The sequence below is a fragment of the Sebastes fasciatus genome, chromosome 11, assembly GCF_043250625.1.
Source record: "Sebastes fasciatus isolate fSebFas1 chromosome 11, fSebFas1.pri, whole genome shotgun sequence".
Lineage (NCBI taxonomy): Eukaryota > Metazoa > Chordata > Actinopteri > Perciformes > Sebastidae > Sebastes > Sebastes fasciatus.
The window spans coordinates 21,483,455-21,498,303 of NC_133805.1; the positions used below are offsets into that span (position 1 = coordinate 21,483,455).

The 14,849-nt window shown below is 41.2% G+C and overlaps 1 protein-coding gene across 1 annotated transcript in view; it reads left to right on the plus strand.

Moving 5' to 3' along the window:
- The first annotated feature begins 736 nt into the window (after window positions 1-736).
- Window positions 737-14,849, plus strand: part of asic1c (acid-sensing (proton-gated) ion channel 1c) — a 114,310-nt gene continuing 100,197 nt past the window's right edge. The window contains exon 1 of the mRNA XM_074651552.1: window positions 737-2,414. Within this exon, the coding sequence (XP_074507653.1) occupies window positions 1,860-2,414 (555 nt within the window). The 5' untranslated portion in view covers window positions 737-1,859. The remainder of the gene's footprint in view (window positions 2,415-14,849) is intronic.

The window sequence follows — 14,849 nt, forward strand, 5'->3', positions numbered from 1 at the left end:
TCTCAGAAGTTTACGGATGAAATGGTTTAGCTTTATCTGAATTGCATACCCCTATAGTGTTGTGGGTAATGGTTGCTATGGTCTCCGTGCGTGGTTACTAGGGCAGAATATTGATTTAATCCTCAAGGACTGTGGTCATATCCTTGGCAGTTCACCTATTGTTATGATAATAAGACACCCCCGGGTAGCCAATGAGTGATAATCTTGTTTGGTCTTCGGAGAAATGAAAAGGTTTCTCAGAATGGTGTGGTGAAATATTAACCACAGTGAAACCACCAACTCCATTACTGGTCGAGCCTGAAAACTCTCAGATCCCTGGACCGCTAGAGCCAGACTGTGAAATTCTTTTTGGGATTAGTCCGTCGCTTGGAACTACAAAGAAAAAATGGAAATATTTAACCCATGCTATCACGAGATATGACAACAAACATAAAGATCTTAAATCAGATGATTAATGAATTATATGTAATAATGAGGAAATCATTTAACCTGCAGGTTTCAGTTATATTCAGTATCTGTCTGCTTTACTTGTTTGCATATGAAAAGGTTAAAATGTGGACATTTCTGGAACTCCCATTACGTGTATATCAACGCAAAAAACATGCAACCTGTTGTATGCGAGCAAACATGTTGTCGGCAGAGGCTGTTGGAGCGCATTAGAGAATAATAACACAGTGAAGGTGGTGTCCAGATTGAGAGACTTCCCCTGTGAGCACAGACACACAGGCAAAGCAGCCATTCAGCAGTGGGATGGATCCTGACTACTAAAGAGGGAGAGGGCGAGAGAGGGAGACTGAAAGAGAAAGAGAGAGAGAGAGAGAGAGAGCAAGAAATGGGGGAGTGGTGGGAGAGAGAGAGAGAGAGAGAGAGAGAGGAAGCGAAAAAGAGCGTGAAAGGCTCCACACGGCAGAATATAAATCTGTATGTTAACAGGACTAAAGCTGGAGGTCTCGAAGCGGCTTTAGTGGTTATGCTGGTGGGGGGTGGCCATAAAGCATCAAGAGGTGGTGGTCTTCCCTATTAACTGAGGATCTGTGCAAATAAGGAAGTGGAACCCGTGGGAGCTGCGAACGCCGGTTGTCAAGCACAGTGGTGGGCTGGTCGGAGGTCTCTGACCCCCTCATTTTTGTTTTCGGGAGAAAAAAGAAGAGCAAAAAAGAGACACGAGAGAAAGAGGAAGGTGGCAGCGAGGGACCAGTGAGCCATTTCTCTCTTTATTACTTCCATTCACAAAACCATTGCATCCCATTATCACAGCGATGTAGAGGCATTCTCTCCGGTTAGTGGAGGAAGGGTCCCATTGACTGCTGAGGCTTAGCACCTCTCTCCAAACGCTAGCCCTTTTCATTGCAGTCTCTCCCCCCCCACTCCCTCATCTCTCGCCTCTATCCTTTACGTCTGCTATTTTTTCTCTGTTCTTCTCTCTTTTCTTGTCCCTTGTATTCTTGTCCCTTTTCACACCACTCAGGAATCAGGAGGCATTGCGTTTTGGGTAGAAGTGGGTGTTTCTGGTGCTGTCATTGTGTTGGGTGCCGCTACAAAGGACAGCTGAGCAGGGAGTGAGAGAGACAGCTTTTGGAGATAATGAAATAGCAGCCTGAAAGAAAAAGGGGGGACCTGGGACTACAAGAACAGCTGACAACCACTGGAAGGTGAATTGTGATGAAAAGAAAACTGTTACAGAGACTGACAACCATTTTAAGGTAGCTATTTATTGAGACCATTACCACTTCTTAAGGGGAATAAAGAAGCAGCGTGCCAAACCAACACTGCCGGTTGGATTCTGCTATTGCTGTTGCTAAGCAAAGTCTTTAACCTGAAGTTCTTGGGCAGACAGTGTTGAGCATCACTCTACAGCCATGAAAGGAAGCTCAGAGGAAAGCATTGAAAGCACCAGGCCCTCCAACCTGCAAGCTTTTGCTAACATATCCACCCTACATGGCATGAGTCACATATTCGCCTATGGGCACATGACATTCCGGCGGTTTCTCTGGAGTCTCTCCTTCCTTGGTTCACTCAGCTTGTTGATGCTGGTCTGCATGGATCGGGTGTCATATTACCTGGAGTACCCTCATGTCACCAAGCTGGACGAGGTGGCGGCGACGAACCTCACCTTCCCAGCCGTCACCTTCTGTAACCTCAATGAGTTCCGCTTCTCCAAAATCACCAGGAATGACCTGTATCATGTGGGAGAGCTCCTGGCCCTCCTTAATAATAACTACCAAATAGCCAACCCACACTTGGCTGAGCCTGAGGTGCTGGCTGCCCTAAAGGATAAGGCGAACTTCATGAACTTCAAGCCCAAGCTGTTCAACATGACTGATTTCTATAACCGTACAGGTCATGACATCGGTGAAATGCTACTGCAGTGCACCTTTCGAGGAGAGGATTGCTACCCGGTGAACTTCTCCACAGTAAGTACTCATGCGTGCAAGATCTCTTATCTTAACATGCTGCATTTGTGCACAGTGTGCTGTATCTCCTGCCAGACTTGACAGCCTGTCCTTTTTCTTTTATGTTCAGTTGGGTTTTAATGTTGCTTGAGCAATTTATTTCAAACAGATGCCTGGCTTTAATGCATCTGGTACTCTAATATAGTCCAGTGTTAATGTTGTGGTTGTTATTTTTTAAGTGTTGTTAGTGCTCGCAAAAGCTGTTATTGTTGATGTTGCGTTGTGTGCTCTGCTGAGAGCAAATAGTGCATAAAACGTGTGATAAGGGTGAGGTCTTAAGGTGAAATGCTGCAAAGATTCCCCTTTTTTCCATTACTGGCTCGCTTGGTGATCTCTGAAGACAGCTTGGCTTCCAAGAAGAGGAAAAATCATTTTTGTTAGGTGTTGTGTATCCCTATATCTTGAGGAAAGACTTTCCATGAGGGGTTGTTCTGAGGTCAAATTGATGGTTTGAGTTTGCACACAAACATTTGTTTTTTGCAAATCTGACAGATGCTTTAATAACATTATTCAAATCAAAGTTCTTAACTGATAATTGCTTTGTTATGAGGTCGGAGTCACCGTGCTGTCAGTTGTCATTATTTTCCCACCTGGTTTATTCCGCTCATTCAAATATTCATCAGCGCTGCTCCAAATGATCTGTTTCAGACAAGTCATTTCTCAGTAGTCAGTGGAAACAATTTAATTTTGTTTGTTGTGCGTTTCAAATGTCTAAACAAAACTGATACTTCTACAAAGATTATTTTAGAGATCATTCAGAAAAAGGTGCCGTGGTGCCGAGTTATCATCACGCTGTGTGCTTTGATTCATTCAACTCTCCATTTGGCTACGTATCCAATCAAGCATAACTCTTCATTCACCATTCAGTATGAATGAAGTTCACTAAATTGTAAGTTGTTTGCTTTTGGTTTGTTGTGCAGCCGATTAATATAGCTGATAATACATTGATGTAATGATTGAGTATTAAATGAAAAGTAATGTGAAATGGACACAGTAACATAAATTGGCCCCACAGTAGTTTTTAAGGAATGGACTATATAAGCTAAAGCAGAGACCTGAATCTATAAGTGACATCAGGCAATATATCCTCATAAAGCTCTCAACACGCCCAAGTACTGCCGCTGTATTATAATGTACACTGTGAGACTTGGCTGTAATATTTTTAAAAAGTATAGTAGTAAAAGTAAAGTTCAAAATATCAAGTGAGACAGTGATTACGTATATTTTTTTCCTGTCATGCAATCTGTGATCTCCACTCTTACTGCTATCCAATGCAAGTATACAAATTGGAGTTTAATCAGATTGTTTCATCACTATTAGCCCATTTTATCTTTGTGAAATAGAGACCCCAAAAAGCAGTAGGTAAAGCTGTCCTTGGCTTAGTCTGGATTGTCCATTATATTTTATTCAAACAAGAGTACATTGGCCAAAACAAAAAGATGCAGCCTAGGGATAGGCAGCACTGCAATATCACTTGTTTCTGTTTCTCTTCCCACTCTTACTTTAAGAGGTTTTATTATTCTGACTGCGTCTGTGTCCTATATCCCATCTCTTAAAGTGCAGGTTTGATGGAGTAACAGCTGACTTACTTATCTCTCAATTGAGTCTATCCACTCCCCCAAAGATACGATATCTTATCTCCGTCGTATCTTTAATCAACCCTGAAAGAAATCCCCATAAATGGCCTGACTATAATCTTCAGAGTTGATCGAAACTCTTCTCTGCTGTGTGAGGAGATAATGCACTAATTTAATATTGATTTTCAATTTATTGTTTTTTCAATTGGTATCATGAATATTGGGAAATTCTCCATTTACATGTTTGTTTTCCAAGCAGCACTCAAGAGTGTCTTGTGAAACAAATCATTCATGGGAAGCTAATTGCCATTGTATTGCTTGCTTGATTGAAAATGCCTTCAGCTTCACATGAGCCGGTAGGAACAGTTAATGAATTTAGATTTGCTGCATATTTACTTGTTTTTTTTCGGGGGGGTTTGGGGCATATGTTTTAGTCCAACCAACTGTGAACTTTAACCTGGTCACTGGCATCAGACTTGAACAGTCCTGTTAATACTCATCCATCATTGTGTTGTGGTGTTGTTTGGATGGAGTGGGTAAAGCATGCCGCTACACCACGCTGCATTTTCCTGCAGACATGTGTTTGTCAGGACTTGGATGAGTGCCAGTATGCCATACCCATTCAGTGTTTGCTGCTGTATCTGTTTATAATCTCACATAACTAACCTCGAACACTGAGGCTTGCTCACTAATACAGTAATTGAGTTCATAACGTGCTTCGGTGGGGAAAAAACCCCCATATCAGCTTCTGTTTATTAGAAATCTTTAGCAGAAAACACAAAAATCAAGACACGTTTCTGATATTGTTGGCTTTATCTACTAATATTTGTCCACACTGTCCACATAGAATCACTATTCACCCGCAGTATACTGATATTTAGACGACCACTACAGGAAATTTTCAATTATTCAAATTCCCCCACAGACATGTTGAGAAGAAGATTTACAATGCAAAGGACTGTGGGAGTGATGGGCTTTGACCTTGAATAAATGAAGGAAGAATCCCATTAAGGCTGGTTTATGATGCAGTTGGGAAACGAATCATTCAAACTGTGTTGCATTGTAATGGGTAGGTGGGCGAGGGGAGAATGGCAATTGTGTTTCCATTGCAATTAACCACTTTGATCCCTAATGTTTTTATTGGGCATATGTTCTCAATGTCATGAAAAATTATATTTTTCTTGTAGACCAAATTTTAAAATCATTTTGAACCACCAGCTGAAAATCTAAATACCCCCTGAACATGAAAGTTATCAAAGAGGTTAGCTGTCAGTTCTTAGGTCAGGGCAAGCTGTTTCAATATTTGAAGTCAGATTTTTCCAGGACAGTTGCTATCTTTTTGAAATATCATGGTCTTTAGATGAGCATATTCTGTAACCCCCAGATTCTTACGCTTGAATTTCTTCCACAGTGAGCTTCCTCTTCAGAAAGATGAAAGACATTTAACACAATCTCTTTGGTGAGATGTAAAAATCTACCTTCCAGTCTGAAGTGAACCAGAGTTCAAATCTTCTCCTGAAATCTCACAAAAGCTGCTTTCCTTCCCATTTTATAATAGTAATCCTGAAACCTCGACTAAAGCTGTTTCTGTTTAAAGATCATAGTAGGATACAGCAGATTTTAATCTTGACATTTTGTCACCATATCAACAGTAACCCACCTAAATAGTTTAATTTAACTCACTGGGGATTATACAGATTTATTTTAAGATGGTATTTAATGACTGTGTTCCTGTCAAGAAAATGACCTTCATCAATATGCATTTATTGACTTGCTGTGGCTCTGAAAGACCGCATGCATAGCCTATGACTAACACTGTATGTAAATGGCACCTCAGTAGATGATAGACTGTGAACAAGAGGTTGATTATCATAATCTGATAGTGTGGATGTAGCGCTCCATTCTTAAGTCTTGACAGGTCACGACGAGTCCCTCCAGGCTACATTTCTGTCCATTTCTTCCAGAGTGTGTAAAATCAGTATTCATCATCACATTTGGCTGAGTCTCAGTCTTTAAGATCTGAGTTGTCTTTTATCTTATCACCCAGATGACAGCAGGTGCTAAGGGGATGAAACATGGGTACAGTTGAGACGAGGCTGACTGACACAGTGTGACTTGTGGATCTAGACATTGTAGGTTATAGGATATTTAGGTTTTTATGCAGAGGTCCTCAACACTTGGAGGCTCAGTTCCCCTCTAAAGCGATTTATATAAGACCCAGGCAACATATTTCTATAGCCCTTATCAATGTCCAAAATTAACCTTTTGACTCACTGGCCAAGGGGACTGCTAGATGGAAAAATCCACCGGTCAAGCATGTTTTTTACCGGCCAAAATAATAAATTGCCTTTTTGTGTCACATATACATTTGTTTCAGTGCATTTCATTGAAATAATAAGGTATTTTATTGAATACAAACTTCGAGAAGAGGCCAGAGCAAAATAATCTAAATATATTGACGGTTTATCATTCAAGCCTGAATACTAGGCTATCCATTTTTCATACCTTCCTGACATTTCACTGGGTATAGGCTACGATACAGTATATGATAGTATTTGTGTAAAAACCCCCAGAAAAAAACCCCTCTGAGGTGTGGCTTGTCACTAAAGTGAGAATAGCTAGTCCAGGTCAGGTCAGGTCAAAGGTCAGCCCACCTGGGCCATTGTTGTTGTCGCTAGCTTTGGGGCTAACCCCATTCACTGTAATCAGCAGGTAGCAAGCAAGACACAAGAACTTGGCTTGTGTCTTGAAGCATTTATTCACTGACAGTCTGAACTGTACACACACTGCACTGCTACGTTCAACTATAACGTTACTGATAACTTCATACTCACCGTCAGTCACACGCTCGCTTGCTCCCTCTCTCTCTCGACCGGACACTTGTTAACGTTACGGGCTTCCGGGCTTGCAATACACTGGTTGGCAGAAACCCGTCTTGTCACGTTGTCACCCCAAAAAACACATGAACTTTCTAGTAAACAAACACAATGTGCGTCTGTTACCTCTCCCACCTCTACTGATATTATATCGTTGCACATTCGCTAACATTAAGCACACGGTGCATGTGTGTGTCAAACAAAATGGAGACAAATAGAGTACAGAGTGCAGTAAAATGCACTTTGAATGTTCTCAATGCGATATCCAGAGCATTAATATAGCATCAAACAACTATTTTCTATGTAAACATATAGAGGATTAATGACTACCTGAGCAGAAAATCTGCTCAGGTAGTCTCTCTCTTGTCTCTCTCTTGCTCTCTGTGTTGTGATCCGAACTTTTGCGTGCTTTGTTGACATAGACGGGTCGGCTATGCTTTTCGTGCATGTGAGCATGCCTCACTGGCTAGCTAACGGCCGCCGCTCTGCACTGCGCTCATACGGCGGTTACACCTGATATTGCGCTATCCCGACCGACAGCACCATTGCGGAAGTGTAGCACCCACCCTCCGGTTCCCCCCAGGATAACACTGTTAGCTCTGTCTGCAGTGGGGCTGCTGCTTTCACCGTTAGCACTGTTAGCACCGTAGCTGCGAGCCGTCGGCTCAGCCGTCACTATGTTGAGAGCCGTGCAGAGGCAATAGAAATGCTCCCAATCTCACATACAAGTAATTTAATAATGTCATTGTTTGCAGAGCAGGTTCTGTTGTTGTCAACACTCTGCGGCAGCTGAGTAAAATATCACAGTTCAGCAGATGGTGATGCAGATTCTGTTAATAATGACTATAATAATTAACTGTAAGAAACCCTGTAAAACATATATTTGTCCCAACTCTTTGATAACCATATTCCGAATAATAATGTTAATGAAGTTAGTCAGTTAATGAACAACAACCTGTAGATCTTTCTAACGGAGGACATACTGACTAATAACATTAATAACATTGTGTTTGAGTGTTGCAGTGCCAGGATCTTGAAACCTACACAGAATGGCGACATCATTAAAGCAGCATTAACAGATTTTTTTTCTTTTACTTGGGGGCATGGGATCAAACTGAAAATACACTACAGGGAGCAACATTAGCATTGATTTGGAGTCTTGTTTCTGGCCATTTGATGCATGTAAATCTGACATTCCCTCTCCTGTTAGCTCTGTTTTGGCCTCCACAAGTCTTTGTTGGAGAAACATATCTGGTTGTTAAGCTGCTACATGCTCCACAATGTTCACCAGTTAGTCGCTAGTCTGCTGTTAAATGCTGGGCAGGTAGTCTACAGTCTGTTTATCACAGCTTTTTTCCGCTAACAGCAGCCTGAAACTGCGGAGTCAGTCGATGATAATTATCTGTAGGGTCATCATATGTGTGGCCCCTTTATTATTACACATTAAATCCGTTACAGAAATGTTTATTAGAACAGCTTTAAAGTTTTTTTGTTTATGCATGTGCTTTTCCTGCTATATCTGCTATCACGGTCTATGTATTGTGGAACATTTGTACTCCAAATGGTCTGATCGATGCACATGCTCAAATCTGTTGTTTACATACCGGTATCTTCTTACCGAGTGTACACAGACATAGGCAGACACAACACACAGAGGCATGTCTGCAGTCAGGAACATGGCAGCTGCCACTGCCACATGGAGTCTTATGTACACACATGGATACACAGTGAGAGCATGTAACAACACTTCACAAAGCTACTTCCCATGAAATGGAATCTGCAGCAGTAAAACACCAAATCCACAAACTGCTCCAGCAGCCACTGTATATGAACTCGTACGTGGGCTGACTTTATGGAACGAAGCTACCCTCAGACTTCAGCTGGTGGGAACAAGTCTTTAAATCTGCATCATTAAGCTGATCAGTTTTATTGAAAAAAAAGTATCCACGCTGTAATACCAGCTGCTCTGCAGCAGCAGTCGATGCTGTTTGTGCACACAGTGAAGGAAAGTAACATTGGAGAGAGTCAGGAAGGAAGAAAACAAGATGCTGCACTGAATGTTTTCAACATGAGTTTTCAAGAGGTGATGCTTTGTGATAACTTAGCAGAGTGTAGCAGACGTACTCTGTAAACTCTGGAACAGAGGGAGATGGAGAAACAGGAGAGCATATCCGGAAAGTAAGATAACATGTCAAAATATTTACAACAGATACAGCTAAGGTGTGATGCATTTTTTTTAAATGAAAAGTCTGGCCATTTTCTATATTTTTCATAGCTGTCAAAAGTCAAATATCTCCTTGCCCTTGTTCGGACAATGGTTTAGGGGATTTAAAGCTGCAGTGGGTAGAAATGGAGCAAATATGATTAATAAAAGAGATTTTTATAAAACTGTCACTATATCCTGACAGTAGTGCATGAGACAAGTAATCTGAAAAAAAATCCTGTTCCTCTGTGTCCTCCATTGTCCTCCGGTGCTCCTAATGGAATCTGCAAGATTTCACAGACCGGAGGAAAACAACCAATCAGAGCCGAGCTTGAGTCTGCCGTTTGTGAGCAACTGTCAATCACTTGCGAACTCCGATCAAATGGTCAAAGTAGGAAGTGCTGATCAAATATGAATCAATATTCTGTTACTGTAATGCATATTTCTCACCTCAAATGTTTTCAGAATCATCATTTAGTGTACTGTTTAGCTGTCAAATGAGAAAGTTTGAGACCCGGCAGCCATGTTGAGATCGGTTGAGGAAATGCCAAGCACCGCCCACCAGCCGGAGCACAGCCAATAGGAACGCTCTCTCTCTGAAATGACCTGTGATTGACCAAAGTCTTCCGTCACGGGCTAGATTTTTTAAAGCCTGAAAACACAGCGCTGAGGAGGTACAGAAGTCTAGTTTTCTCTCAGAACACTTGAATTACAATATGCTGAAAGGTTATTATGGAATTTTTGCCCAATGATGCCAACAATATTCTGCCTACTGAAGCTTTAAACCATCTACTGTGTTAAAGATATATTTGACTTTTCCAATGGCACTTTTGGCCGCGCTGAGTCAAACAATGCCAAGCTTATTTGCCTTGCCATTGCCAGTGTACCATTACCATCCTTTGACCACTACGCACACACACACACACACACACACACACACCTTCAAGCGAGTAGCCCTGTTGTAATGGAAATGCAAATCACTGACGTGCTGAGTCAAACCGAGTCGAGCCAAGCCAGCACATGTGTATGGAAAAAACGCTGTCAGTGGTGCAGGTTTCTGATGTGGATGCACACAAGCAAATGTGTTAAGTTATTTCTTTTGCAGGCAAATGTCACCACTGAGTACTTCATTATGCACACTCATAAAATTAAGTCATTAAATAAATATCTTTAGGCCATGAACATATTTTGTCCAAAAAGTCCTTGTGCGTGATCCTGTCAGCTTATAGATTACACATTAAACCTGATAATATTCATGCTGGTATAGTCTGAATTATGTACATGTATAAGCAACAAGGTGTCAAATATAAACAGGGCAATTTGGCTGCGCTAGGACCTGTGGACTCGGAAAGAACTGTGTGTGTCTTTGTTACTAATAGTGGACCCTTTGTCACGTTTACTGTAGGACATGTTATAGACTTGAAATTGATACACACTGCTCAGTCTTTTAAGTTACTTATCGTGGTACACCAGTCCCCTGCTAATGTTTACAACCTTACCTGTAACACTGGGGACTCCATTACTTGGAGTAGGGCATGACAAAGACACAGAGAGAGAGAGTGAGTGAGTGTGTGTGGTAAACAACAGCATGTCTAAGAGGGAGAAGAGCTGTTACAGAAAGAGGCATGGGCCTATTTTTCTCTGCCATCGTTTTCAGTATCAAACCAGATCTAAAAATACATGTACGATGCCAAAAGACGGGCTGTAAGTGGGAAAAAGACATTACATTCGGGGCAGTTACTTTGGAGTTCAGTAGTGTAGTTTGAGTAAAGCACTTCCTGAATTTGACTTTACACGTGTACAATGTATACCCTATAACATTGGATGGCTGTGTGTCTGGCCTCTACGGTCGAGCTTTTGCTGCGGACACCGGCTGTGAACGCTCCGTCCTCCACACAGTGATTGCCTCATTAACGTCATGGTTCCCTTGTAGCATTGGGTTTAAATCCGAAATATTGCCAAATAGGCTCTTTTCTTTTCCCCTTTGTCACCAAATCCTCCACCATCGTCTTGTCAACTCTCTCTCGTCCCGTGATAAGTGTGTAAAATCTGACTCCTGCTACTCTGTGCTGAGACTCCGTACGGCACAGACAGCATAGCGTCCATCGTCCGACTATGTATTAATAACACAGCGTTGATACACGTAAACTAACTAAATGGGTTTTATTTGTATAAAAAAAGCAAAACGATGATGAGGGCGGTGGGAAAGTAATGTAATCGGTGTATGCCCGACCACCATGTAACACCGGTAACACAGACTAGGCCTAGCAAGCCTACTGCAGCGAGACTGTTCACAAGAGACTTATACTACCTGGATGGAGGCATTAAGGAATAAAACGCCCCGGGGAGAAGCACAGTCCTTAGGATAAACTTAAGGAACAAAAGCTGCTTCGCTTGCTTTTGTTCCCTAACCTGCAAACTTCATGGAAAAGTATAAAATGTATGCGTAAAGGTTAAACTCTAGTAGCAGACTAATCATACACATGCACAACTACATCTACCACTACAACAATGGCTACAGGTGGATTATTTCTGGGACTTTTGACCACAGACTGAAGCAACCCTGGAGAGTAACACTTCACTGTTGCAATTACAGAGTATGGAAGAAATTAGAGGCCATAAGCGTAATTACTTTTTATGGTTTGTTTTGTTATAATCACTGAATAATTATCTTGTGATTCTGACCTAACAAGCCTGTGTTGGTTAGATGTTTTGTGCAGCATGCTGTTCCATCTTAATCAATTAGTCTATTTAATGGGGACATGAAACTGCAGATCTTTTATTTAAACAACAGTTATTACAACAGTGACTGAAAATATGTTTGATAGTTAAAGTCACATGAGCAAGACAATTCTTATGTTAAAGCTCATCCAACATCAGCAGTAACATTTTCGCAGTATGACAAATATTTGACTTTCAGTGTCATCTCAGGAAGGCTGAAACTGTCCAACTTGACTGCAGTTTTTGTCATTTCCTCCAGCCTAAACTGGCGACTCTCGTCTGCATTCCAGTCAGGATGTCTCGAATGAGCCTAATCTCTGTCCGAGATTGCCTTACTGTACGTCACCGCTCACATTTGACATCAGCAGATAACAACATTAGTTCTTACAGCCTACTGCAACCAAATCACAAGTCTGCTGTAACATCCCCCAAATATCTCTAAAGGGACTGATTCTGTAGTAAACAAAGGTTAGTTTATTGTGACTTTAGATTACACAAAAAGCAATCCCTGACAGGATTTGTTACATCTGATGATGATCACTACAGCAGTAGTTCATCTTTTGCATTTTTATCTTGTGTTCGTGAAAAGATTAATTATGTAGGGATCATTGGGATTATAAGAAAACAAGGTTATTATTCTTTGATCATCGGTTCAAAATAATACAAATAATTACAGCCATGGCCTTCTGTGTTTCCTGCACTTCCTGTTGCTGTGACAGGTGTTGCTTGCTTCAGACCTTGGTTAGAAACCGAGGTGGGCGGTATAGGCAAAGTTAGTATTGGCTAATTACCACTGCTGTGATAATTAGTGCAATAGCAGCAGTATCACTGTCTACGTGACGATGTTTACTAAGATGCTTAAAACATTCATAAAAAGTCAAACTAATGCAGAGCACTACAGCAAAGGAGAGAATCGATCTACCATTAGTACAGATATAAAGCGCATTGTTAGGAATGTCCAGAGCCAATTTGTATTCCAGGCAATCATTACATTGTTTTTCCTTGATTTGTATTTGGCTTTGTTTATTGTTAGCTATTCTTCTGCTGGCAGGTCGCCTCTATCACAGGGCTTCTATAACTACATTTCAGATCAAATTGACACATGTTCTATTACACAGACTTGTGACGGTTATGGAAGGTTAAAGTTACATCTCCTCTCGAGCCTCCGGCTGCGCGACTACTTCACTCAGAGCAGCTGTCAATCATGATGTCCATCCACCCATCCATTATCTGTAGCCGCTTATCCTATTCAGGGTCGCTGGGGGACTGGAGCCGTTCCCAGCCCAGACATTAGGCGAAGGCGGGGTACCAGACTATTACAGGACTGACACATAAAGACAGACAACCATTCATGCTCACATTCAAGCCTACGGGCAATTTAGACACAACAATTAACAACCATTTTGCTCTCAATCATGACGTCTCACCCCCTTTTTATACCATCAAATAACTAAATAAAACCAACCTTGTCAGAAAAATGAACACTTGAACATACATCAGCGTGATAAGAACTACCTCAAATGACCTTTGGGGAGCTGTCATGTCATCCATCTTTATATACAGTCTGTTACAATTTATATAAATATGAAAAATAATTGTCTTAGCATGCTGACAAGGTTGTTGCTATTTCCGCCCTGAAGAAGACCCTGTGAGGTCAAAACTGGTCAGTGTTTTAAACAAATAATGTAGACTACATAAGGCTTTTAATATAACTTTTCTTTTTACTCTGCCTAACCATCTGCTCAGACAAACACAAAGCAGATTTTTGAGGCAGTGCGATTGAATACTAAGTCAATGGAAATATGTGATTAGACTCAAATTTGCCTGAAAAGTAAAATGTTTCACTGACCATAATGAGGGTCTTTCAAACATCTAGACATAATTTAAAAGGGTACATATGCTCATTTTCAGGTTCATATTTGTATTTGGGGTTTCTACTAGAACATGTTTACATGCTTTAATGTTCAAAAAACACATTACTTTTCACCCTCTGTCTGAAACGCTGCATTTATGCTCCTGTCTCTTTAAGCCCCCCTCCTGAAAAAGTCTAGTCTGCTCTGATTGGCTAGGGAGAAAAATATAGCGCATCTTCGCAAATTTAGTTCTTAAGCCGTGGGCGGTTTATTCTACTGAGCTTGCATGTGACATAGGAAGGGGAGCTGGTTGAATCACATTTTCTGATCTAGGCATCCCATAAAAAAGCTGACTGGGTTGTCTTATTTCACAGTGTGTGAGTTGGTAGGCACTCCAATAGCCAAATGTATGTGCACAAGCACTGACAAAGTGAAGTAAAATTTGTTTCTCAAGTGTCAGGGTCTCACAGGACGAAGATCTCATTGTCAGAACTGCAGTTTGAAACTAGAAGTATGCGTTGGTCCATTGCCTCCCTCATATTTGCAAATGGAAAAGAGCACATGACTCACTCAATTCGCGTCAGACTGTTATGTTTTTTTAATCGGTGCAACCTCAGGTAAAGTAATATCACTTGATGAAATTATTTGTAGAGCTATGCATTGCTATTTATGCTGTAAGCAAAGGTTAATCTAGTTTAACTTACGTTCATGACTTTGCAAGTATAGAACAACAGATAAGCTGTAGATGATGTTGCTTTTGCAAAACAAGCACTTCTATATCTTTTGGTGTTGCCTGGGCACAATGAGCATTTTTGCACCTCCTATTTGCATGAGTGCTTTTTCCATTAAAGTACAACAACACAACGAGGAAGCACAAATGAATATGTCTCTGAGCAAATCGATTCTGCCTCCTACATGTTCAGAATGTTTATTAATTCCCACCAAGTTTTTGCCCAGAGCTTGGAAACAGGCGGTTGCTGTAGTTCCCTACATTTTAGTTCATTGAACCACTAATCACACAGACAGGATTGTGCTAGAAATCATTTCACCTGTCATTACCTTGATTGTGACCTGCGTCGCACCATCATAAATAGGGCTGCAGTGCTCAACTCATTTACATTCACGGCCGTGGTGGTTCATTAATCTTCACCAAGACCGGATTACTT